Source organism: Cydia fagiglandana, chromosome 7, assembly GCF_963556715.1.
Source record: "Cydia fagiglandana chromosome 7, ilCydFagi1.1, whole genome shotgun sequence".
NCBI classification, from domain to species: Eukaryota; Metazoa; Arthropoda; class Insecta; order Lepidoptera; family Tortricidae; genus Cydia; species Cydia fagiglandana.
Window position 1 is genome coordinate 19,863,905 of NC_085938.1, and position 26,870 is coordinate 19,890,774.

The following is a 26,870-nucleotide window of genomic DNA, read 5'->3' on the forward strand; positions in this document are numbered from 1 at the left end:
AAACAAGTTAAGACATTTCTTTCAACAATTTTAATATTATAAGCGTAATATATCCGGACATAAACATGTTAGGTTTGAAATCAAATGCTTAAATAAAATGTAAATCCCTGTAAAGAGTTAAAGGTTTCTTTTTAATTCCTTGTCTATTAATATTATCATGCCGCGATCAGAAAGGGATTAGAAATGACAGATTTCCATACACTTACGTCTAAATCAATATGGATTGACAGCTATCTCAATCCCTTTTTAATTGCGATTCAGTAATACTTCAATCCGTATACCGAAATATACAGGATGATTCAGGAGACGTGAGCAGGACTAACACTGCGCATTTCGTAAATTATAAGCAGCTGTTTCGTATCAGTATTAGTGAGGTTAACGTTAATTTTCTAGTCGTGTCGAAAAAAAAAGTTATTAATTTATTTACGACATGCATGGTCACCCTACAATTAGAATACTAATCTACCGATTTTCTGTGTCAAATTGAATGTCATCACGGTCTGGTTACTTTTGAAAACTCGTATCTCACTCAAGTTTGACAGTTTATTTTCTTCGTAATCATAATGCTGTCATTACGGTTAAAGAGGTTTTATGTTTATTAATTAGGTCTTGTAGGGTGACCATGATTGTAGAGAATTAAATTTGCCCTCACCAAAAAGTTAAAAAATAGGAAAAAGTGTGGTTGTTTCACCTAAATACGACGGTGATCGATCAATTATCAGTTACTGAGTGTGCAGGATTAGTCCTGCTCACGTCTCATGAATCACCCTGTATATAGCCACGTCAAATTAAGCCGAATTTGGGCAAGCTGCGGAAATAATTCGTGTAGTTTTGAAAATTGGTACAGGCATACCTTGTGGTGTCTAGATAAACATACTAAAAGTCCTCGAGGGTAGGGGGTGTGCTGGGGTGTAAAGGGGGGGTTGAAGGTACCTTTTTTCATATTTTTGCTCATATCTCGAAAATGTGTACGAATTGTATTATAATTACTTCGGACAAAAGTTTTAACATAAAATTTACTACAAATTTGGTTATGTTTATTTTAACTCTGCGATCAATACTTTAGGAGCTACAGGCTGTTAAAGTTAAATAAGAGATAAAAAATAGACGGTTTAAAAAAACGTCGTATTTTCATAATTGTTCATCATAAATAAAAATTTTAATTGAAAATGAGCAAGCTGAATGACCTGCTGATAAAATATAAAAAAACCGGCCAAGACCATGTCGGGTCATGCTCAGTGTAGGGTTCCGTAGTTACCCGTCCGTCAAAATAGACTATTTGCAAAAACTCAAAAACTGCTTAATCGATTAGGTTCGCTATATTTTTCTCTGAAAGTCTTTACTAAGCTTTACTTTCACGATTTTTTTCATATTTTTTGGACCCATGGTTCAAATGTTAGGGGAACTAAAGTGGAAAACACAACTTTTTTTCTTTCAGATCGATTATTCCCGAAAATATTAAGCAGATCAAAAAATGGTTCTCGAAGACCCGTATTCGTTTTAAAAGACCTATCCAACGACACCCCACACTATAGGGTGGAAGCGAAAAAAAATTTCATCCCTTTTTTAATGTACAGTCAGCAGCAGAAGTCGCTATACACTCCAGGTGCTCAAAGAGAGGTAAACGTTTAAACTGTCAAAAAGTTCTTGACTGTCATGGTAGTATTTACTTGTGAGCGCTCAACGTGTCACAAATATGTTAACAGTCGCTATTCATTAATTTCTACACTTACAACAAGTCATTGATACCTTAGCTGTCAAAAAACCAATGGTATCTAAGCGGTCAACGTGTCAAATATAACTGAACAATATGGAAAAATAGACTTTAAAGCATACAAGTATGATCGAATATTGAATAAAAGATAGCCATGCTAATTTCAGGTAAAGCGTTTTGACAATCATCGAAAGCAGTACAGTCTTGTCATCACATACATCAATCTCACGTTTTGCCCTTCAACCATTTGACAGGAGCCTCTCGGTCAACTTACTGCAAACTATTTCTTTTAACAGAATCGTCAAGACGAATGACACATAGCAAAAGCTAACTGAAGCCGAATTTAGAGCCAATTGTCAAGGCACGTCGTGGTCTCAGTAACAGGCGTTTGCTTTTCAAAGCAGAGACCGCGGGTTCAAATCTCAGTCGTACGCACCTAGAGATTACAGCTTTTTGTTTTTTTTTGGGTTTCATTTCTATTATTAATTTGTGTCTTCTGGTTTTATGTTAATTTCGCATTAGTTTATATAATTTTTGAAGATAATGTCACATGTAGCGTATGTACGACTTTCTATCAGGACGTTGTAGGTTTGAACCCGCAGTGGGCGTTACTTAGATTACTCCTGTGCGGAATGCCATTTGATATTTACTACTCAAAAATCACGTTTGTTGTATGGGAGCCCCACTTAAATCTTTATTTTATTCTGTTTTTAGTATTTCTTGTTACTTATAATATCGTCAACAGAAATACATCATTTGTGAAAATTTTAACTGTCTAGCTATCACGGTTCCTGAGATACAGCCTGTCATAGACGGACGGACGGACGGATGGATGGACAGACGGACGGACAGCAGAGTCTTAGTAATAGGGTCCCGTTTTACCCTTTGGGTACGGAACCCTAAAAATGCTGGTCTCTTCGAAAACTGACTAAATTAAATTAAAGGATATGAAAACAATGCATTTTATTAATTTCAGACATCATGTTTCATAGTAACATTTATTGCTTAAGACCTACATAGGGTTTGCAATCCGGATCCGAAATGTATGAAATTATCCGGATCTGGATCCGGATCCGCGGATCTTCCCATACATTTCGGATCCGTCGTGCAAACCCTAGACCTACACAATCGATATCTAAATAGAAATAGTCTTAGTTTTATTTTTCAAAACGTTCGGGGTTCGATTCCCGAGCTGAGTACACATTTTTTTAAATGTATGAATGCAGTTTTTCGTGTTACTAAAATCGATGACATGATTCCTAAAAAGAGATCGGTGTATATCGTATAGTATCAGATTTTCCCATACTGGCCGATCTAAATGGGCCACCCTGTATAGTATATTTTACTACAATAATTGGGCTAAATAAATATATTAACATAGGTATATAATATGATCAACGGTTTGGAAGAACAGCTGCATATGACAGTTAAAATAAAAAAACCGATCAGTCTAGTAGAACCTACTTATTTATTGTATAAGTTTGACACTTAACGATAAAATACTTCTTTAAGAAAGGAGGTGTCAATTCGTAGTGCTACAATATTTATTTTAAAGTTAAACAGATAAAATGTTGATGCTTAGTTACCATTGAAATAACAACTGCTTAGCAACTGGTGGCACCCTGTCTGCTGACGTACGTGATTGGCAGTGCGTGTAGGTATTAATGACAGCAGCTTGAATTTGATTGCTTAGTTACCACTGACTTTTTAACCGTTATTGTCATTGTGATTAAATAAGGGTGTATGTGTTAATGAAAAACTCAGAAGTTAAGGTATTTGTGATGAACTGAAAGCCTACGTGAAAATGACATCTTAGATGTCTTTATTTTTGTGACGATTGAAGTGTATATGTTTTCTTGGACACCTTGCCCGCTCAGGTATATCTGCTGTTGACTGTACGGCAGCCACCCTAAAAAAATATTTTTTCTAATTTATATTTTACAACTTTGTCAGCGTAACTGATTTATATATTCGTGTCAAATTTAAACATGAAAACTAAAAAAAATTTTTTTTATGGTGGTTGCCCTACATTAAAGTGGGGATGAAATTTTTTTTCGCTTCCACCCTATAGTGTGGGGTGTCGTTGGATAGGTCTTTTAAAACGAATACGGGTCTTCGAGAACCATTTTTTGATCAACTTAATATTTTCGGAATTAATCGATCTGAAAGAAAAAAAGTTGTGATTTACCCCTTAGTTCCCCTAACTTTTGAACCATGGGTCCAAAAAATATGAAAAAAATCGTGAAAACATAACTTAGTAAATACTTTCAAGTAAAAATATAGCGAACCTAATCGGTACAGCTGTTTTTGAGTTATGGCAAATAGTCTATTTTGACAGACGGGTAACTACGGAACCCTACACTGAGCATGGCCCGACATGAATATGGCCTATTTTTTTATATTTTATCAGCAGGTTGCTTAGCTTGCGTACTCTAAGCTAATTTTTTTATTTGTGATGAACAATTACAAAAAAACGACGTTTTCTTAAACCGTCTATTTTTTATTACTTATTTAACTTTAACAGCCTGTAGCCCCTAAAGTATTGATCGCAGAGTAAAAATAAACATAACCAAATTTGTAGTAAATTTTATGTTAAAACTTTTGTCTTAAGTAATTATAATGCTATTCGTACAGATATTCGAGATATGAGCAAAAATATGAAAAAAAGTACCTTCAACCCCCCTCTACACCCCCAGCACACCCCCTACCCTCGAGGACTTTTAGTATGTTTATCTGGACACCACAAGGTATACCTGTACCAATTTTCAAAACTACACGAATTATTTCCGCAGATTTTTCTAATTTGCTTAGGCTAATAAAGTTCTTGAACTAAAAACATAAAAATGCCCTCAATAGGTGTTGTATTTTATCGTACGTTAGAAATAAATTCATTCGTAAATGAATGAACCTATTCGCAACCTACTGTACCTATGATTGTGGTCATCGGTTAAAATATTTGCGAGTTTTACTAAAGGTTATCTAGGATAACACACAATAAGTATCAAACCACACCTAAATCACACATCTGCGATGCAAGGCCGTATTCTTAAAGTGAGAAATGTCTACCTCAATGTCACACATAACTAATGATAAACACATACATCACACCAATCATCCAATGTCAGTTATGACCGCGGGAAAAGACACCCGGTAATTAAACTGAAGGCGACTAATTACTGGACAAGGAATGAAGTTATAAATTGTATTGTTTCAACTTTATAATGAGGTGTTAGAACTGACCTTCATAAGGAAGATGGCAGTATTAAAAACGTTTATGTATGCTACGTCATTCATGTGAATATAAATGTTTTGTGTTATCCTAAACAACAAGATCCGGCTTTTGATAGTACAAATTCTTAATATTTTTTTCGCATACAGGGTTAAAGGTATTTTCCGATCGATTGCTACGTTTCTTGAAGTTAATCTGTCTAGATTACCTGAAAGATTCACATTTTTAAGGTATTTAATATAAACCATCAGAGTTATTCACATCATATTAGCAGGTAAATAACACGTGGTATAGCAGGAAGACAAAGATGAACGTAAGAGAGTCTAACAATGAATGATTATAAGATGTACCAAACGAATGCAATAAATTCCGCTTCTCAAACGCTTTAAAATTCTTTGGTATTTAGTTCAAACATAATGCAACTGGTAGAGTTGAACCAAAACAACGACCTTACTATAATCATTTGTCAATTGTCATTCATGCCTAAGATAATGATACCTAGTAATCTAATACCCTCGTGTATACTACATAATATTACTCCATCAAGCATTTTGATTTATTACTTTTATTAGCCAACGTTGCGATCTCTCGGGACACTTACTACACTGATTATATTATGGCAATGGATTTAACTGGAGCAACCAGGAAAGTAGTGACATATTGCGCTAACCGTTCCAATTTAACTAATGTTATTAATAATGTATGGCATTGAAAGTTACAAATGCCGTGCTATAAAATTGTATTCGCTTCGTAATCACGCGTGCTCGATGATCATTATCCAAGCAGCAAGGACTGCCGAAAGCCCACGCGGACGTTGCTCAAACTGGATCCTTTTAAGAAAAACTCTAGCCGGGTCACGATGTTTACGTAATGTTGTCGTCAGAGGCCGTGCTCTCCCAGCGCGGGTGAAAGTGACCGTGCCTTCCATCGCCCTTACACGACCTGATTCGGTAACTTGTCTCAACACGGGGTGAAAATGTTATCCGCTCGCATGCTGTCCAGTACACTGCTCCTGATTACCACATTGACGCAACACGTTGACAGCTAAGCGAACCGGCTCAAACGTCAACTTTTCTATGCATTTATTCACAAACGTTTAACGCCTCGTTAAAATAAGGCGATGACCTAATGTGATTAAGACGTAATGAATACAAATAACTGTTAAATAACTCTTTAGACTGATTGCTTACGGACTGTGTTGTTATTGAGTTATCCAGAGATTCCGATTAGAAAGTGGATAAATTTTCGGCAGATGCCAAAGTGTCGCATGTTACACAAGTGTTGTGTAACTAGTATACCACATGCTTAATGTATTGGACTTCCGATCGGACATGACATCGTAGAGACATGCTCTTGCATGGTTAGACTGGTGCATTGCGAAACACTGAATCTCCAGTCTCCATTGGTTATAACAGAAACAAACATACGTTTTAGCGCTTTCGTTAGATTCACGTTTTAGCACCAAAGGAGCTCTATGATAATTAATACTAATTTTAGAAAGCACCGATTTAAGCAATAGTACAACCCACACGTAATACTCAGAAGGATATGAAGTCAGGTAGCGATTTAGTCCAAAAGCAGGTGTGTCGGCAAAACCAACAGTTGGTATGAAACGAAAGGCGAGTTCGCACAAAAACTACTTTATGTGAACTGTACCGGACGCCGTCCACTTACTGACCTAAAAACGTCAAACTATTGAAACAAGGTCTTTGGTCTTTATCTATAAACTATTGCGGTTTTTGCTTTCCTTTGTTTTTGTCTAATTTGAAGTTGAGAGACATTGATATCTCTTATTCTATAAATGACAAGTGTGTCATTTATAGAATAAGAGATATCAATCTTTTAGTGAAAAGAAGAATGAAAAATGTATTAATGTATTAATGTAATATACCATAATTTAAACAAACTAGAGCTACGTGTGAAATAAAATTGTTTTAACGAATTATGATTCAGAGTAACTATCGCGGTTATCGAAGACAATACTATTTACATGAAGGTACATATAAAGTATTCGATTATTAACTTTTAAAACCTTATGATTTTATATATATAGTCATTCGCTTTTATTTTTGTTTAAATGTTGTCATACGAGTAGACTTAAATTAATTTTAAGGCTTAAAACCTGTCTATATAAATATCAAAGCTTTATTATTGTTGATAAGATTTACATAAATATGCTAATTAGTAAGATCCTTTACTTGTCATCCCACAATAATAACAATCTCAAAGAGTAAAGCCACATAAACCACAATTTGTCGTATAACAAGTTGTATTTTCACATTATCTTAATTCTATTGTCGCATCGTAGTTACGGTAACAACACCTAATAATTCGCAACGCCTACCGTGTCTAGGCGACTATAAGCTAAAACCGTGAACGCTGACTAAACAATGCCTTAAGGTAAATAAGTACTTCAGATAAAATTTACACTGAATGAACATTCACCCCCCATAAGGGGGAGGTTTATGTTCAGCAGTGGACGTCTTATGCCTGAGATGATGATGATGATGATGATGATGATGATGATGATGAACATTCAGGAGCAAAAAATGTACATTAAGAAGAAGAAGAAGAAGAAGGACATTTATTCCATAAAACACACATACATAGGACAATAAGAGAGAAATAAGATAAAATAATTAGAACAGCAAAACAAAGAAATTATGTACACATTAAAAAACAAAACAGAGAAGATAAATTCACACTTGATACATAACAGACATGATAAAGGACAGGCCGATAACGCCCGGTTCTATTATCGTAGTCTATTGATAATATTAATCATATAATAAATAGAATTTAGTTTTACTTTTAGACTAACAGAAACATCGCTTTGCTAATGCGCCAGGCGCATTATGGGTTAGCACTGATTGACTAGCACGTCAATACATCGCGGATTAACAAAGAAATATATTTGTTTTAATATATTCTTTAATCCATATTGACAACGGATATTGTTGTGACAGCACTGGCTAACTGGACTCGGCCAATAGGAGCGCACGGGCATGCGCACGATTACGTCAGAAGCTTTCGTCGCGTGAGAACCGCATTGTGCGCGTGCGTCACTTTCGTTGTCGGCGGAACACGGTGGAACATCCGAGCACGCTCTGATTTACTTTCTTTGAACTTGGAAAACAATAAATCGTGTGTGTGGAATACCCGTAGTTAAGTAGGCAAGAGTCTATTCGAAACAGAGTGAAGAATAAATAGGCTACAATGCCTTAATTCGGGAAATTTAAATTGGAAATTATGTCTCTTAAGAATACAACCACACCAGCTCTAAATACTTTGATATAAGTAGTTACTCGTAGGAATTAATTATATAATTGCGAAATTTTCCTTAGGTATGATTTATGAAATAGTTGCTACTAAGACTGACGTACATTGCTAATTATCTAGAGTATGCCAGTCTTTTTTAAGCTCCGTATCATAAATCGAAATAAAATTGGTGACACTCAAACACCAAATTTTTAGACATTTTAGATACCAAATAAATCTTCTCTAAATATTATATTACATGAATATAGGAAAAACATCATTTATTCAAAGGAGTGGCTCTCAGCGACACTAATCTTAAATGCCAAGAGTGTCAGCAACATAAATTAAACCTAAGAAATTAAGAAAATGTTTCGCCAACACCGTCATCGCTTAAATTATACACATTTTATTCTAAATACCATACTCGTTCGGGTGCGGGAATGCAACCTTAGAAGCGGTCAATATCACAGGTTCCTAGAAATAGAATTAAAATCTTAGCGATCTAAACGGCACATTTCCTCCCGCGGACGCTCCGGCTGTGAGATTTTCTCGAGAGGCTACGGAATTGGGTACTTCAAAAAACCGGCCAAGTGCGAGTCAGACTCGCGTTTCTAGGGTTCCGTACATAAGTCCGACTCACACTTGACTGCACATTTCTAATAGGTTTTCCTGACATCTATAGGTAAAGAACTGTTTTGTGTATTTTTTTCAAAATTTTAGACCTAGTAGTTTTGGAGATTTGGTAATTTTTTGGCTATTTTCTTAAATAACTTCGAACCTATGTATTTTAAAATTATTAAAAAAAAATGCCCATCTTTGGATTACTAATTTACATATATGTACCAAATTTCAACTTAATTGGTCCAATAGTTTCCGAGAAAATAGGCTGTGACAGACGGAAGGACAAACAGACGCACGAGTATACTTATCGGATTATAAGGGTTCCGTTTTCTCCTTTTGAGGTACAAAACCCTAAATCGTGACATGTTTTTACCCGAGATCCGCTCATTTTTTTTTTGTTCGAAGATGGATTACACAGATCTAATTCTTCTTAGGACCAAGTGGTGGTGGTACATACAAGTGTGTGTTCTATCCCACTAACTCGAGGTTAACCGGTTAAACCTGGAGTTACCATGGTTACCAATAACCCACGTTAGTGGGATGGTGCATGTGGCGCTTACCCCGTCAACATAGCGATGCACGTCCGCAACGACATGCCAAAGCGCCGTACAAGGCTTGCATGCCTTTAGCCAAACGATCTAATGAGGTTCTTTACATCTGAACTCTTTGAAGTTCAATGCGAACTTTCCACGTTGACAATTAGGCTTTGTTGCATTGTTTAACGTTAAGTAACTATTTAATTGCTTTAAACTAAATAGTAACGTATCTTAGGAGTTCTGTTCTTACTAGAAAAGTAGAAATTGTATTTGGACGCAGATTCTCTGCAGATTTATAATTGATAACGATAATGAGAATCTTACCAATAGGTACAAGATGCTTCTTAAAATCCCAAATATTATATAAAAGTATTTTACACGAGCAGTCTATGGGTCAACTATACTCAAAAGGCATACAACGCCCTCCGAATCCAATACAACGACGCCTTCAGGATGCTGTTGGGACTGCCCCGTTACTGCAGCGCTTCAGGGATGTTCGCCGCGGAACGAACTGATGACTTCTATGCCATCCGGCGTAAACGAATAGCGTCTCTGTTGTGTCGGGTGCGGGGCAGTCACAACAGTATACTTAAGGTCATAGCAGAGAGGGTGGATTGTACCTTCCTGAAATTTTGGGTTGACCTAATAATAATTAAATAGTTATTTAATGTAGTAGTAGTAAGTAAATAACGTAGTCATAAGCCAAAGTAACAATTGTATGGATAAAATTTATCTGAAATAAAGAATTAATAATAATAAAAGCATTTCTGATGGTATAATAACGAATATAATATGATATATCAATAATGTTAATATCTATAAGCTTCCATTTTTTATTTAGTATCTTTTCGGAAAAAAGTGGTTTTATTTCCGTTGCACCAAAGGTCAGATAATACTTAACAACTCCTGAATTTTATAAAATTAGGAATGTATCTTTAACTTTTTTTACTCCAATTAGGTAGCGAAATCTATGGCCAAAGTTATATGAGTTATTCGGGCCCACGCTATATAATGCGGTGCTATTAATTTATTTATTGCAATTTCCGCTGTCAACTGTTGAATTATTTAATGCGCCATAAATAAAATACTTATACATATTCTGAAATTATATTACGTTCTGTACGTTTACGTTTAGTACCAGTCCATATTTGCAACGTTTATTAAAGAATAAAAAAGTTGTTTCATTATTTTTTTACCTACCTTATGTGTCAAAACAATAATTTCTGAGCCATTTCGTACCTTGTCACAGAGACAATCAATATGAAAGTGCATTAAGACCTTAATACTTTCGACTGTACATATTCTAAACGGAAACTCTTATGTAATCGGACATCATAAACATAAGAAAAGGTACCGTAAAATATTTTATGGCGACCAATCAAGCGTACAAGATTAAAACAACTTAATTATAGACTACAGATAAGTAATACTTCAAAACACCTCAGCTGTCAGTTTATGTAAGAAAAACTGGCACGTTTTTTGTGAACACAGATTAGTTTAAATGGCTGTCTGTAAAGCTAATATCACGCTATTAGTAGGATGTACTCGCTAATGATTAATTTGAACAAGAGAATTTAAAAATCTTCAAATTACATGGAGTGTATGATGTATTCTGTAGTAAAGTTGAAGAAACTCGATTTGTCAAGTATATGTAGAATTTCTTGTAGCACTTCTATTAAGTCGTATACTACATACTTACCTACTTATTTAAGTATGTATATTATAATTGTATGCATCTTCTATCTAGCAAATGAACAAATAAACCACAACACGTTAAAACGTTTAAAACTATTTCAACAAAACAATCTCAATGACATCATAGGACAGATAACAAAATATCATATAATCCCACGTTGCCTTTTAATTAAAGACAAGTATAATAATTACAACATTACTCGCGTTATCCAATATTAAGCTCTTCAGAACCCACTAACCTAGATTATGATGAAATCAGCCACTTAACGTAACAATAAGCTGGTGGACACGGACAGGGGAAAGGGGGAAGTCATTTTTGACAAACTGACGAAATTGTTTGCTGTATCAAGTACGTTATGACTCGAGAAATTATGCCATGTGCGAAGTACATTCTGAGGAAACTATATAATATATGTATAAACGTAAGTATGGCACGAGTACTTAGGTAAATTATGTGAGAATCCCTCCTGATAGGGAAGCAAAGTGCCACTTTAATGCATCCTAGTAGGGAAGATAAAGCCCTTATCTGGATAGGCGAGGTAAAAATAAATGAACGAGTATGTAAGACGTTCTGCGTTCTTGATGTGCTCATAATTGATAAATTAATCAATATTAGATATTAGCATAATACCCGTGATATAACACTTTAAACTCTCGCGTTTTGTACACATATTTAATTACACAAACGTGACAAACGGGTAAAAACAATGAAATTATATCGCGGCAGACCCGTTTGTGTAATTACTTAAATAGGACCCGTGATAACAAAATTACATCATTTAGTCATTGTGCTGTCAGTGTAACAACGTTCGAATTAGCTTCAAAATTACATCGTTTAGATATCATTTTGACATCAAACTTATGTTCGAATAGGCCTCTAGTTACCACAAAACGTACTCTTATAAACTTGCAGCAACAATAATTTGCGCTCCATTTTTCGTCTTAATTTTCATTTATCTAGGTATAGTAGTAGGTAATGTAATAGCTTCACATATCTTTCGGCACCTTACATGGATTAAGCTTCTGTTTATGGAATATTAATTACTATTAGAACTTGACATACAAGGTTGGTACCTATTTCTCGCAATGCGGATTTGCGCCCTACCGCCCACTTCGTCGTAGGCGGCGCCCACGGCCGCCGGACACGTGGAAACATTGACATTGTAGACCATATTCGTATTGTTTTAGGGTTCAAAGTCTTTTGTAATGATGTTAGGGCCTAGTTCATTGCTGCAAGCACCTTCAGTGCGAATTCCGATTTCATTGAGATATAGGTTCACAAATATGGCGTCACTCGGCAAAGTTCCAAGGTATCTTTTGTGTTGCATCCACGAGTACAAACTATTCTATTGTTTTTGTTTTTTTTTTTAATTGCTGGCCTCTTTAGTTCAGCATGAAACACTGGTGGATGCGCGGATGATCACGATCTAATATGATGTATTTCAATTCAAAAGTTATACTTACGAACCGAAACTTCTGAAAGTTTTTATTTGTCGCTTCTAAAAGTAGTATCCTAAATCTCCACTCTTACCTACCTAAGACCTGTCTCCACACGTATTAGCTTGCCTTTCCTGTGGTATAAGACAGTGAAGACGAGGGAAATGCAGGTGCTAGGCATTCCTGCGTCTCCTTAATTCCGTCCCAGGCGGTGTACTGTTTTACACCATATCCTCATAATATCTTTTACGTCACCTACGCTACGCGATAAGAAAATCGCACTTCATGGCCAAGACGTAAAACTTTAGAAAAACCACGGGCGGTAATTTGTAAAGCCCCAGGTTGCATATTTATGGCCCTCACCTTCGGTTCGGGAAGCCGCACCAACACCTGCGATCAGGAGCATTTACTAATTCACCTCCACCTAGGTATGTAATGTACTATTAATGTTTAAAATGACAAAAACAACCATATATTTATTCAAAGTAGGTAAACTAACTAAATGTAATTATGAAATCATGCGAATTAAAACGATATATTTTTTACCATTTTCTAATGAGCCTTTACAATATATTATATTCTATAGGCTCATGATGCCAAAAATAAATTAAAACTAATCAGACAAGCGGTACTGTTTTGTTATTAGATCAGTTCCTTAACAGGCAGCTGATCTCATTCCTCTTGGCATTCCTGTCACTATAATTATGCTACAGTGTATTTCCATTGTAAATTGGCAGCCACGCGTGGTATACGTTATGGTTTAAGGCTGCCAGTGCGCAATAAAGCAAACCTACACGGAAGCTTATTTTTACTTAATGCTATTGACAAAACATCAGGCGCTGGTCCTGACCCGCCATTTATGTACATAATTATTATCACTGAGAAAAAAAATCGTTTAAAACAATTGAAATAGCATTAACGTTTAATGCTTTAAACAGTTCCATATGAGCCTATCGAACCAAGCAGTAAAGTACTGTTCGTACGTTACGTACGTTCGTACATTAGTTGATATTGTATACATACCTATATAGCAGTTAATCTTAATGAAATCACTTTAATGTGTGCTCGATAGATCATATTTTTTTCAGTGATAAGAGTAAGGGCTTTAAAAAAATAGTACATATTTATATTTCATCGCTCCCAACTCTTATTATAATTCATGATTATATATTTTCTGATTATAATTCATCAAAAAATCCAAAAAGACTTACATGGCATAGCTTTGGTTAACAGACAATAAATTGTGTAAACATATTTTCCTTTGAATACCCAGGAAGGAAAACGGGAACTACTATGGAAAAGATGTCCACGATCCTCTTTTAAAAATAATTTGATTAGTTCCCTTGTTGTATCAGGCACTCGGTTGATTGGGCATCAAAATGATTAAAACATGAACCCGTAAAAGAAACAATGACATAATGACATGGCTTGTCCATTGTGTCCAAATAGGCAGTGACATCGATGCATTCGTGGCAAAAACTTGACGGTTTAAGACGTCACGCTGTGCCTCTAGGTTACTGGATACGGTCAGCAAAAAATCCAAAGTTCAATAATTTACATTTGAGAAGTTCACGGTTAATCAGTTTCTTTTCTTTCCGGGCGAACGGACAATCGCTTGCGAGGCGAGTATCGAAACTTGATAGCATAATCATAATCAAATGCCAATTGACTTATTAGATAAAATATGACTAAATATGTACCCACGTATTACGGTTTTAAATTTAAATACATATGCATTTCCGACTTCTTCATACAAAGTTTATTTATTATTTATTTTGGTCTTATTAACTAAAGGTTAAAAATCTATATAGATAATAATGTAGATAAATACTATGTAAACTGAACCAGACCTTGGCCTTTTCTGTCATAGGACATGTTTAGTTTCTAGATTTTCTTCATGTTATAAAGTGTTAGAAGACTCTATCATATACAAGTACCTGTTTCACTACACTATAGGGCATAGGCTCATGATGCCAATGCCAATTTATCTACTTTTTTTTATCTACTTACCTACATGCTTGTAATTCACTCAAGTCAACCAACTAATGAGGTGTAGCTAAAAAACTGAAACTAACATGTATCTCAAATGAAGATGACGAGGAAGATCGTGAAATTGCGGGCAAGGAAGTGCTTTTAATGAATTAGTTCTTCGCAAGCAAAATCTACTAGGAAATAAAATTATCACGTCTATTTAAACTGGCCAATCGAAATAAAGTAGAAATCCTTAAAGAAAATTAAAAATCCTTGTAAGTTTCGTCACATGACAGTCGCACGTGGGCGAGCGTCCGGCGCCCGTTCGCGCGCTCACATTCACCCGTCTGTGCCAGCCCTAATTCGTTTCCATATAAGGCCGTCGGCGCGGCGCATAATCTCTGTATAAGGACTAGGTTACACGATTTACTACTTTGGTTACGTAGTAACTTCTGTTTTACTTTCAAGGTAGGTGAAAAGTAATAAAGTTTGGTTTAAAGTAATTCTTTACAAGCACCTACGACATAATAGCATAATTTCTAAAAACTACTTCATATTACAAAAAAATAAAATTCAAATGATATCCTGCGATCCCGGGCACGCACATCCATCTCGCTCACGCTTACGCTCAGTGAGGATGAGAGAAGAACACGAATTAATCAAATTCTAATTCTTAAAACAGTAAAAGTACAAATCAAAAACCGGGCAAGTGCGAGTCGGACTCGCGCACGAAGGGTTCCGTACCATAATGCAAAAAAAAAAAAAAAAAAGCAAAAAAAAACGGTCACCTATCCAAGTACTGACCCCTCCCGACGTTGCTTAACTTTGGTCAAAAATCACGTTTGTTGTATGGGAGCCCCATTTCAATCTTTATTTTATTCTGTTTTTAGTATTTGTTGTTATAGCGGCAACAGAAATACATCATCTGTGAAAATTTCAACTGTCTAGCTATCACGGTTCGTGAGATACAGCCTGGTGACAGACGGACGGACGGACGGACGGACAGCGAAGTCTTAGTAATAGGGTCCCGTTTTACCCTTTGGGTACGGAACCCTAAAAAGCGTCAATCGGATTATTCCTACCGCACAAGTTCGATAATAATTATAATTTAAAAAGTACGCTGGTTTAATATCTAGGAATTCTAGGATTAGGGGCCTAAAAGCTACGAGCAAGTGTGTTGAAAATGATGTGCCAATAGTAGGTACCCAGCAGGGTTCTCTATCAGCCGTATTCGAACAATGAGATACGTCAAATATATTATATTTAAACGACTAAGATCGGATAAGTGAATGTCAAAAGTGACGTTTTTGTTTGAAGAATGTATCGTGTAAAACTGCCTTTACTATAAGCAAAATGGTGACCAAATCTAGGCAAGGCTGTGATTCATAGGACCTTGTACGTCACCCGGTGACTTCAAACAAATATCAATTAAAAACTGCCGTCAATTAACGTGATATGCCTAAATGGATTTGCATGTAGTCATTGTAGTCCGCATTCCGAGCTAGGTGATTAGATTAATAGAGAGGTTCTGAAAATAGTTTTGTTTGCCTTAAATAAGGCTTTAGCCTTACAAGTTTATCACAAGAAAAGGCCTTGTGTCTAGTGATAATTGGCTAGAGTTGACACTCCTTAAAAGTTTGTTGGTTCACATTTAAAAATATACCTACGGCTCAACGCACATTATATTGTGGGTCAATTTTTAAAGAGGGTGTTTTTTCGACATTTGTATGGCATTTTTTTATTTTTGAAAAATCTGATTTATAATCATCGTTTCAGGAAGGGTTCTTAACAACAAAAAATATACTGTAGGAGGCACCTCTGTCCTTTTTATAGTTAGCTAGATATGGACGTTTAAAGATCGACATTTGTATGACACTATTTAGCCATTTGTAAGGCGCTTTTGACATGTATAAGGCATTTTTTCGACATTATATGGCAGTATCAACATGTATATGCCACTATTTATTATTTTTGTTGCATTTATAAGACCCTGACGACATTTGTATAACACCTTCTCGACATCTGTATGGCACTATGTCGACATTTGTATGCCACAATCGACATTTATACGGTCAAAATAGCCGTATAAATGTCGCCATACAAATGTCGCGACATGTCGCCAATAATATTTTTTAGCGATATTTCCTACACAATACAACCGATTCACTTGTTTATTTTACTATATATTTTAACACTATATTTGCAACTATTATTATAAAATAAACATTTTTATACCAACTATGTCATCATCATCATCATCATTTCAGCCTATATGGGACGTATACACTGCTGAGCACAGGCCTCCTCTCATGCGCGAGAGGGCTTGGGCTATATAGTCCCCACGCTAGCCCACTGCGGATTGGGGAATTCACATACACCTTTGAATTTCTTCGCAGATGTATGCAGGTTTCCTCACGATGTTTTCCTTCACCGAAAAGCTAGTGGTAAATATCAAATGATATTTCGTACATAAGTTCCGAAAAACTCATTGGTACGAGCCAGGATTTGAACCCCCGACCTCCGGATTGAAAGTCAGACGTCATATCTACTCGGCCACCACTGCTTCTACCAACTATGTACCAACGTATTAAGCGTCCATACAAATGTCATTGTAGTCGTACCAAAATATATCGAAAGAGATTTTTATCTGTTTTTAAATAAATTAATCTGTTTCCGGGTCTACATTTGATGTCAATCGATGCCCAACTAACCGCACTATTGCGTTGTAAATTTAATCTAACCGTTATTCAATAGACTAAGAAGATTATAGGGGGTATATTTAAGTCATAACAAAACAGGTGCTGCGCGGGACAGCGATAAAAAGGCTTCCCTTGTTTTATTAAACAACGCATTAATTTATCAATATGATTAAATCAATTCTCTAGAAAATGCTCTTTATAGAAATACAAAGTTATAATACAATTAGAACAAAAACGTTGCCTATATCCAAAGTTATGATTTTTTTTATTGCGCGATGCCGCCACTGGGACACGCGAAAAACGGCAAATTACGCCGTTTTTGGAACTTCAAATGCGATTTTGTCAGGAACAAATAATATTTTAGGTACAGTTGTGCATGATTTTTAAAGCTTATAATACACTGAATGAAAATATATACATACCCAGTCTTTTAGTCATATGGACTTTGAGTTTTAGCCGTGGGACAGGAAAAAATGCCTATTTGAAAATTGACCCTTGTATATTTTATGCAAAAAGCCATTCATTACCATAATGTTTAAAAATGATTAAAAATGTGTAAGATTTACTTCAAGACAGCTAATTCTTGAGTAGAGTAGGTATACATACCTATGCGTGGTAAGGTTTTTACAACTGTATGGGTAGAAGAAAATAAACCTTTTTTCTCCAATATCAAGCAAATTTATTAAGCAGTAGCTTCAACAGGGATGGGGAGATGAGCGCCCTCGACGCGGGTACCATCAAGACCAGCGCTGTACTTGGTCACGTAGGTCTTTCCATCGTCACCGATGAAAGAAGTCTCGCCCTCGGTGATGAGCACGTAGGCCTTGCCATCAGGGGTAGGGACCAGGCGGCCTCGCTCGGAGACAACCGTGCCCTCGGCCGTGACGTACCGGAGCGCGTACTGGCCGAACTCGTCATGGATCTCCTCGTGCTGGAGCGCCGGGAGCGCCCGACGGGCCGCGGTCTCAGCGGGGCTCCCGGGCGCGGCCGCGGCGGCGGCGATCAGGCAGACGGCTACTACGAACTGGAGAAAGCTTTTGTTAGTTACTGGGGATAGGTTACGGCGTGTCGATTTATCTAACGGGCCACGAACAGAACTGTTTTATCAGTTGCAAAAACTTTGTTTAACTGCTTGTATTAACGATCCTCATGACAGATTAAATCAAGAAAGGACATGGTATTTGAATGGTTTCCTTGTCTGAGTTAAATATTTGAGCTACTATAAGTCCAAACTTTGATTCAATGTAAAATATAGGTACAGATAGAAAGCGCAACTTACTTGTATTTTTAAACAAAAATAAAATTATTGTTTTCAAAAGCGACTTACCAGTTTCATTTTGAGGGTTGAAGGTGAAGTCTTCAATTGCAGACAGCTCAAGTGACTGATATCGGACTAGGCAAATCATTCCTATTTATATCATCAAAATATCAACTATAATCCAGAATTACAACACAAATCGTTAATAACACAATTAACATAATGAGAAATTAACTTTCATCGTTATAATACAAGAATTGCAACGATTTGCTTAGTAACGCAATATCTCTCATTAGGTGCGCGAAGGAAGCGCTGGTGGCCTAGCGGGTAAGAGCGTGCGTCTTTCAATCCGGAGATCGCGGGTTCAAACCCCGGCTGGTACGAATAAGTTTTTTCGGAACTTATGTACAAAATATCATTTGATGAAGGAACACATCGTGAGGAAACCGGACTAATCCCAACAAGGCCTGGTTTCCCCTCTGGGTTGGAAGGTCAGATTGGCGTCGCTGTCGTAAAAAATACGCCAATTCTCGGGATTAATTGCCAAGCGGTCCCCAGGCTCCCATGAGCCGTGGCAAGCCGGGATAACGCGGGAAAGATGATGATATCTCATTAGATACCGTTATTTTAATATTTAGCTTTATTCTCTGTAAACCATTGGAACCTGCATACATTAAATTTATAAGCCTACGCGTACTGCATACATTAAATTTAGATGCTGGAAAATTACAGGTTTGGTGCAACTATCAGATATTGTTGAAAGAGAGTAGGCGTCAGTGCAAGGGCAATATGTTAAACCCAAAATTCATCCGTTGATAATGATAAGACATTGAAACAAACTTTTTTCTACTACCTATTGTCAATGCTTGTAGCACAGTAGCACACCTATACTCATTGACTGGGCGAAAGCGAAGGTTAGGCAAAATTTCTTTCGTATGTCCGGATGTCTTCCTCGTCACATTTCTCAGTTAATGTGTATTCGATATTTAGAATTTTTTCAAAATGGCGGAGGCATGCGGATTCACGAGGACTACGCTTACAGAGACACTACTTTAGGTATACCTATTTAAGAGTTTCGTAAGTTTGAGTAAGTATACCTATTTAAGAGTTTCGTAAGTCTAAATAATTAAAACAGGAAAACGCCGTCAAAAATAATTATCTTAAAAAGGCATTTGAATACAAATTTTCCGTCTGCTCTGTTATTGATTCTTAATAATCTCAACCTAGGACTAATTTAGATCAATATTTTAATCAAGTGCTGACCTTATTTGATTTAAGATTAAAGTTTACAATTGAATGGCAGATAATTCAATGACTAGCGAGGCACAATGCGATACCAATACGTCATATATTTATGGTATTCGCAAAAAAATAGTCAATTCAAATGACGACTTCACACATGTTTTCTGTGAATGACGTAAGTTTTATATTAAATTAATATACGAAAATTACAAACTACGTAGTAAGGTAAACTTCCTAGAGCTCGACATGCTAATGCACAATAGATGACACCTTACTGTCACCTCTATTGTCAATGACTTAAGTTTCAAAATGACATGTACTGGTACCGCGTCGAGCACCAATATTATGCTTAAGCGCCACTTGTACCAACCTCCTAACCCGAGGTTAACGAGTTAAACCTGAAGTTACCATAGTTACCAGAACAATATGACACTGGTTTAATAATTTAACTGCTTAACCCCGGGTTAGTGGGACGGTGCAAGTGGCCCTTAAGTATATTATAAATTAAACTCTGGTCAACTACAGACGGTAATCCTCATACTGTTTCTCTTGCGCGAGCAAAATAAACTATATTTCTCCGACCCGACCTTACAATACAATACAAATACTCTTTATTGCACACCTCATTACAGAAAACAATACAAATAATACAGGAAGAAGAGGTTAAACAACAGGCGGTCTTATCGCTAAAAAGCGATCTCTTCCAGACAACCTTTAGGTAGCGGAAATTAATAAATTTATGTCATGTCAGTAGGTGTTTCAAATTCAATATAAGAATTTTAGCACAGAAAAAAACACAATACAAAACAGTATAAAAGACATACAAATAAAAATAAAATAAAATAAGATTTACATAAATACACATATCATACATACATAAAATTACCTTATTAGTTTATTATCAGAAATTATTTTGCTTCTTCTCAAGATAATCCCACAATGATTAACCTAGATAGACAAGCAAGTGCATTAGATTAATACTAATCGATTACTGTATCAGTTCATCCATATGCAAATCACTAATTATTCGATGCTGTTGTTTACCCCCATACTGGGTGACCTTAGGTGTAATTCAGACATTATGCCCTTGTGAGTGACATACCTAACGACATTAATAACCCAGTGCTCGATTTTAAGACCTTGTCACACAGCACGATCACGATGCCTCACATCAGAACGTGTATATTATACCAATTAGCTGGGATTCTTTGAAGATGATTAAATATATCATAATGTTCACTTAACCTCAGGTATTTAACCTTATCTATTTGCCATAATAACATACGGAAACGCAAGTTTATGTTATTTTTGCTACACTATATTATTATCATACCAGCAGAAAAAACTTTATACCTTCTTAGTTCATTAATTTCATTAATGAAGTTTCGGTTAGCATTTTCTACAAACGATTATCACTTTACATAGGTAGGCCCCAAGAATAGTAAGATCAGTTTACCTATAACTAAATATCGACTATGTCATGTTCATGTATGCATAGTTTCTTTAGAATTGCCAAATACGAAAATCGACTAATACTTAACCAATAACTTAACAGTTTAGTTCGCCAATTTGATCACGTGCCTATAATACGTCAATTAAAATTTTAATGGAATCATTGATCACGATTTGCTAATTTTTTAAGCTACTATGCGTAATTGCTATAAGTACCTACTTATTTAAATATATATATTAATTGTTTGTTATTATTTAGCTTTACAAATACTTGACAACCTTTTGATTAAGAACACATTCAAAAATTATTTGTGTTTATCGTTAGACAAAGGTTATGGCACAAATAATTTAGGATTCCGCCCTAGGAATAAAAACTATCTTCCTGGTGGCTTATTCACATCGAGGTAAATTAGAATGTTTCGAATGATTTGGATTTTGAAATAGACATCTATTAGATATCTTTTAGACATCACCAAGATACGATAACGATATGTTTAAGATCTAACCTGTCAAATTTGACATTTGCGCGATTCTGGAGATACTCTTGAACGATTTCCACAGGATATGACTTAGAGATCCAATTCACATCTAATAGATATTTTACTCTATCTAACGTAAAAGTGACATTGGTTGCCCGAATTGCGCTGCAAAAGAGAACTAGTTGATATCTAAACTGTAACGCATCTAGAATGGATCTAGTACGTGTCGTCTCTTGTGAATATCTTGAAGTTCGAATACGGCAGTTATTCACATCGAGGTAAATTAGAATATTTCCGCGTAGGGCCTTAGTTACCAGCCCACGTCTGTCGATTCCGTAGGTCGTCTGATGAGCATTGTTATTCCATGAGACCGTAAGGCCACAATGGGTATTCACCAGCCGTAATCAATTTACATGGGCATTTCCTTAAACTCTTTGTCTATTACGGGACGTTATGGGTGTCTTCGATGATTGCCGTTTGGGAATTGACAAAAACGTAAAAAGCATAGATTTTTTATTTTATTAAATAGATAATATTTTCATCCGAAAGCATCGTTAAACCAGAATGGTTTGTCTCGATACTACATTCCGTAGTACTTCAATAATTAAATACACAATAGGCACTTAAAACACATCTAATTCGTAAACAGCATAATGATTGCAAAAAATTACAACTTAGCGCTACAAACTTAGCGCATCTGTTATCACACCGGTCGCCATTAACATGCTATAGTTTAATTCAATTATTATTTATTTTATACGTGACCTTTCTTAATGAACCTACATTTAAGTATTTCTTACAAACATAACATAGGCACCTATTACGGGGGGCTATTAGGGCTTCGCATACATGATCCAGGCTACGTAGAAAGCGTTCAGTCTATTTAAATAGTTAGACATGCGTTATACCACCTGATGACGATATTTTGCTCTTGTACCAACTACTAAGAGATACCGCATATGCTAAAATGGCTTATATGGGTCTTAGAACATTTTGACATAGTTATTTGCCATCAATAATGCATTTGCACTTCAGTGCATGACGTATGATTCGTTATGGAACGACATATGAGGCTGTAATAGCAACAACCAATTTAATCTTAATTTAATCTTTATTGCGCTTCAGACGTCATGTTTTATTACATTAGCAGTTTTGTTTGAAATTATTATGAACTTATAAATTGATACATAAATAAATCATTAAGTCTCTTATACAATGAAATTAAAAAGCCACAGATTATGACAGTTCAAAGTGATTTTCACAGATTAATGGGTGGGCTTTTTGTACCTACATTTAGCAGTGCGCGAATATAATAATATCGGTTAATATGATGATGTAATGTTTTAATCGTTACACTTACTGCCGTAAACAATAAAAGGTATATACTTATCTCAAATTTATATACTTAGGTACACCTGCCAGGTCGATTAGCCAGTTAGGTGTGACATTTCGTGGTTTTAAATCTAAAATCTAGGTGATTGAAAGTTGTTCTTAAAGGACATGTTTAATGTATGTAATACTGCAACGTATGACGCAAAATGATTATTCTGGGGACGCAAATCTGCTTTATTTTTCACAGTTCTTTTAATAGTGGCGGCATTTACAATAGTACATTTCCTACATTTTCAAATTAAAAACATTAATAGGGTAGGGTAATGCTTACTCAAATTAGTTTATTTTTTTGAACTGGTAAAACGATTAGTCACTATGGAATCTATATATGTATATATAAAAGACAGAACATTGACGTCACGGTCAATTTACCTACTCTTTATACTTCTTTCGGATTTATGAAAAAGAAATTGTGTCTGAAAATTACTGCGGTCTATAGTTATTTCTAATATTTTTCTGGTGCTTTATTACGTGCATGGTGTGAAATAATTTATTCTTTATTTTCAAATACAGGAAACATCCCTATTCGTAGATAATACCATGAATAAAATTTATATTATATGTGTATCAACTTAACTTGTGGGCTCGTAGGTCGAGATTTAGTTAATGACAGCTACAAATTGAATGAGACCAGTGCAGTGTTAGTGCAACAAAGGTTCCTGTTGCAGCACAATTGCACAGCCAAGGTTGCCGCTAGTGGTGAGAACTGAGAACGCCGGCCTTATCGAGTCTATTTACAGACCCGACTTAGTATGCGTGCTTAGTGTATTATATAAAAGGACACGAGCCACGTTAATAAATTAATAAGGCCATAATAAAAAAAATATTAGGCAATATTTTTATTGCCTATTTATTTATATTTTTATTGCTAGATTTTTCTAGCCACTGAAATACTACTTAGCTAAATCTTTATATTTGGGCTCTTAAAAATTACAACTATCTCAAAAAAGAAATCGGATCTCTACCTATATAGTACCAGTAGGTATAGAAGTAGTGTAGTAAGTAGTTAGTAATACTTGAGTATCCTAAAGTAGGTATTTAGGGTCACACAAACCGGCCACTGAAAAAAACCGCTCCCATCTCCCATACAACCGAAGTGCGTAACTTAATTTTAAAATGACATGCTTAAATTATATGAAACTTCCCACTTGAATTTGATCTCCGATTGTATGGTGGCAGCTTAGTTCATATGTCGCTTAACAACTACACGCATTAAATAATCCAAGTTTCATATATATCTCAAGGGTTTATAAACAGAATTGATTCCTAAAGACTGGAGGGACTCGAGTATATACCAACACTAGTTGCGCTCGATTAGCGTGTCAGATCTACGCGGGCAGGGCGTGGGAGCGTTAGTAACAACTGTCGGCGCCAAGGACTGCAGTCCATCAATAACGTGGTACTTAGATATCACTTTATATAAAAATACCATAACAAGCTATGTATAAGTATTTGACGACCGGTCTGGCCTAGTGGGTAGTGACCCTGCCTGCGAAGCCGATGGTCCTGGGTTCGAATCCCAGTAAGGGAACTTATTTGTATGACGATACAGATATTTGTTCCTGAGTCATGGGTGTTTTCTATGTATTTAAGTATTTGTATATTATATATATCGTTGTCTGAGTACCCATAACACAAGCCTTCTTGAGCTTACTGTGGGACTTAGTCAATCTGTGTAAGAATGTCCTATAATATTTATTTATTTATATTTATTATTATATTAAGGTTTAATTTAAAAGATGACTCACGTTAGACTGGGCCGTGTCCGGTTCGGAGCTTCCGGCGCTTACTTTTCTATGTGTTCTATGACACGACAGTCGATCACGTGATGCTTTCCATAGAAAACGATGCACCGGAAGCTCAGGCCCGGACACGGCCTGGTCTAACGTGAGTCATCCTTAACTGTTCTCCTTAACTGTCATCCTTAACTTAAGGGCACATTCAGATATTGGAAAACAAAAAAGACGAGTCAATAGGTTTCGGCAAAACTCGCAATAAAAATCGTGCTTCAGCCGAAATCTAGTGAAATTAGAGCAAAACCAGATCTTCGGTTTTGTCAAAAAATCCGGTTTCGACAGACAAGTACTAATGGATCAACACTAATTCTGCGTCAATGTATCAAATCTACATTAGCAACTTAATATGCCATAAACATTACGCAAACTTGCATAATTTATGAAACCAGTAGGTACTACCGCTCCTTATACGTGACCAATGATATATTTACTCTGTCCCTTAAAACAATAAGACTTCGAAGGTCTCTCGAGAAGACTTGAGAAGACTGGCGCTTTGTCAGTACTAACAACACTCTTCAGTGACCATTTGTGAACCTTAACTCGTTGCTTTAAGGTTTAAAATTGGTTAATTTCTCTGTCCGCTCGCGTTTTCCGTAAAATCGGGCGGATTGTGAGGAACAATGGCTGCCACGAATTAGAGACGGAATCAGTAATCTTCTAAACAATAGATGCTAACCGAACCCCGAAGGCCGGTGTAGCAACGCACGGCTACATATTACTTGGAAAACAGATGTGTAAGAAAATGGGCTGTGGAAGTAATGTATAGGTAACAATAAGTATCACGCACATTTAATTATTGTGAGCAATATAAACAAAATGGTAACAAAAACAACAAATATTAATAAGATGAAATCTTAAAACGTTATTAAAAGAGTTGCCCGCGAGGCATCATTTCTGGTCAAATTATTAATTATAATTAGGTAGTTGATTTTATGCTCTGTTCAAGGAAATAAAACGATATTCAGTTTAGCTATTTTTTTCTTTTCGTTTGGCATTTTGATGTAAGATCACCTTTGCTAAGTCCCCGGAGCACTGAAATGTTCGTTGAAAGAAAATACTGACCAAGTAATGTTCATATTTTATTTTCCTTTTCTACAGATATGCGCGTGCGGTGCACTAGCAGCGCTCGACGGCTACAGCTCGCAGCAGGACCCGGACCAGTTCCACATACAGACCGACGACGACGACGAGCGCTACTTCCTTTACCAGACGCACAACGGGCAGTACAGGAAGGAGCGTCGGCTGAAAGATGGATCAGTTGTCGGTGAGTATAGATCAACATATACAGACGAGCGCTACTTCCTTTACCAGACCCACAACGGCCAGTACAGGAAGGAGCGTCGGCTGAAAGATGGATCAGTTGTCGGTGAGTATAGATCAACATATACAGACGATCGCTACTTCCTTTATCAGACCCACAACGGGCAGTACAGGAAGGAGCGCTGGCTGAAAGATGGATCAGTTGTCGGGAGTATACAGATCAACAGCGGCCTAGATATCATAATAATATTACAGTTTACATTCAGAAATCTGAAAACGCCATCTCTTTTCCCAGCTTATAAAATTATCTAAAGCTAGTTGTTTCCGTTAGATCTACATAATCTAAATAAGGTTGACTAATTAAAATGTTAATTTCAAAAATATGTAGGTATTTCATGCATAATCAACACAAGAACAGCTGTTCCGAAACAATTAGTAAAGACGCAATTAAAACTGATCTTGCTACTTGACTTCCTATGTCTTTATAAATGTATCACACATGGTAACACTAAAACAACAGACAAAAACACATAGTGTGGGTAGCCACAATGGTAAACTATGATCTCGTTTTGAGACATTTACTTACCACGCCCACAACGCAATATTTTTTATGGACTTGCTTCTTATTTGGACCATGTATTTATTTTTATTTTGTTTTTATACAGGTACGACAGGATGGGTCGGTGCAGATGGCTATCTAAGGTTGCAAGATTACATAGCTGATAATGAAGGCTACAGAATATACAAATCTAAGACTGTTTTTGTGGGACAGAACCGACCTATTGGGGTATGATGTTTCATAATTCCATTAACACAGTAGTTAATTTGTTT

At 36.1% G+C, this 26,870-nt stretch overlaps 2 protein-coding genes across 4 annotated transcripts in view; one reads left to right on the plus strand and one right to left on the minus strand.

The window, feature by feature from the left end:
• LOC134666110 (uncharacterized) overlaps positions 1 to 26,870 on the plus strand; it is a 54,809-nt gene that overhangs the window by 23,532 nt on the left and 4,407 nt on the right. For all 3 annotated transcript variants that reach the window (XM_063523261.1, XM_063523259.1, XM_063523260.1), the window contains exons 3-4: positions 25,878 to 26,043; positions 26,705 to 26,826. In XM_063523261.1, the coding sequence (XP_063379331.1) occupies positions 25,878 to 26,043; positions 26,705 to 26,826 (288 nt within the window). The remainder of the gene's footprint in view (positions 1 to 25,877; positions 26,044 to 26,704; positions 26,827 to 26,870) is intronic.
• LOC134666361 (flexible cuticle protein 12-like) lies at positions 17,826 to 18,620 on the minus strand. The gene is made up of 2 exons (XM_063523502.1): positions 18,488 to 18,620; positions 17,826 to 18,184 (listed from the first exon to the last, which is right to left on the minus strand). Exons 1-2 carry the CDS (start codon positions 18,494 to 18,496, stop codon positions 17,843 to 17,845), a joined length of 351 nt encoding a protein of 116 aa, XP_063379572.1. The 5' UTR covers positions 18,497 to 18,620; the 3' UTR covers positions 17,826 to 17,842.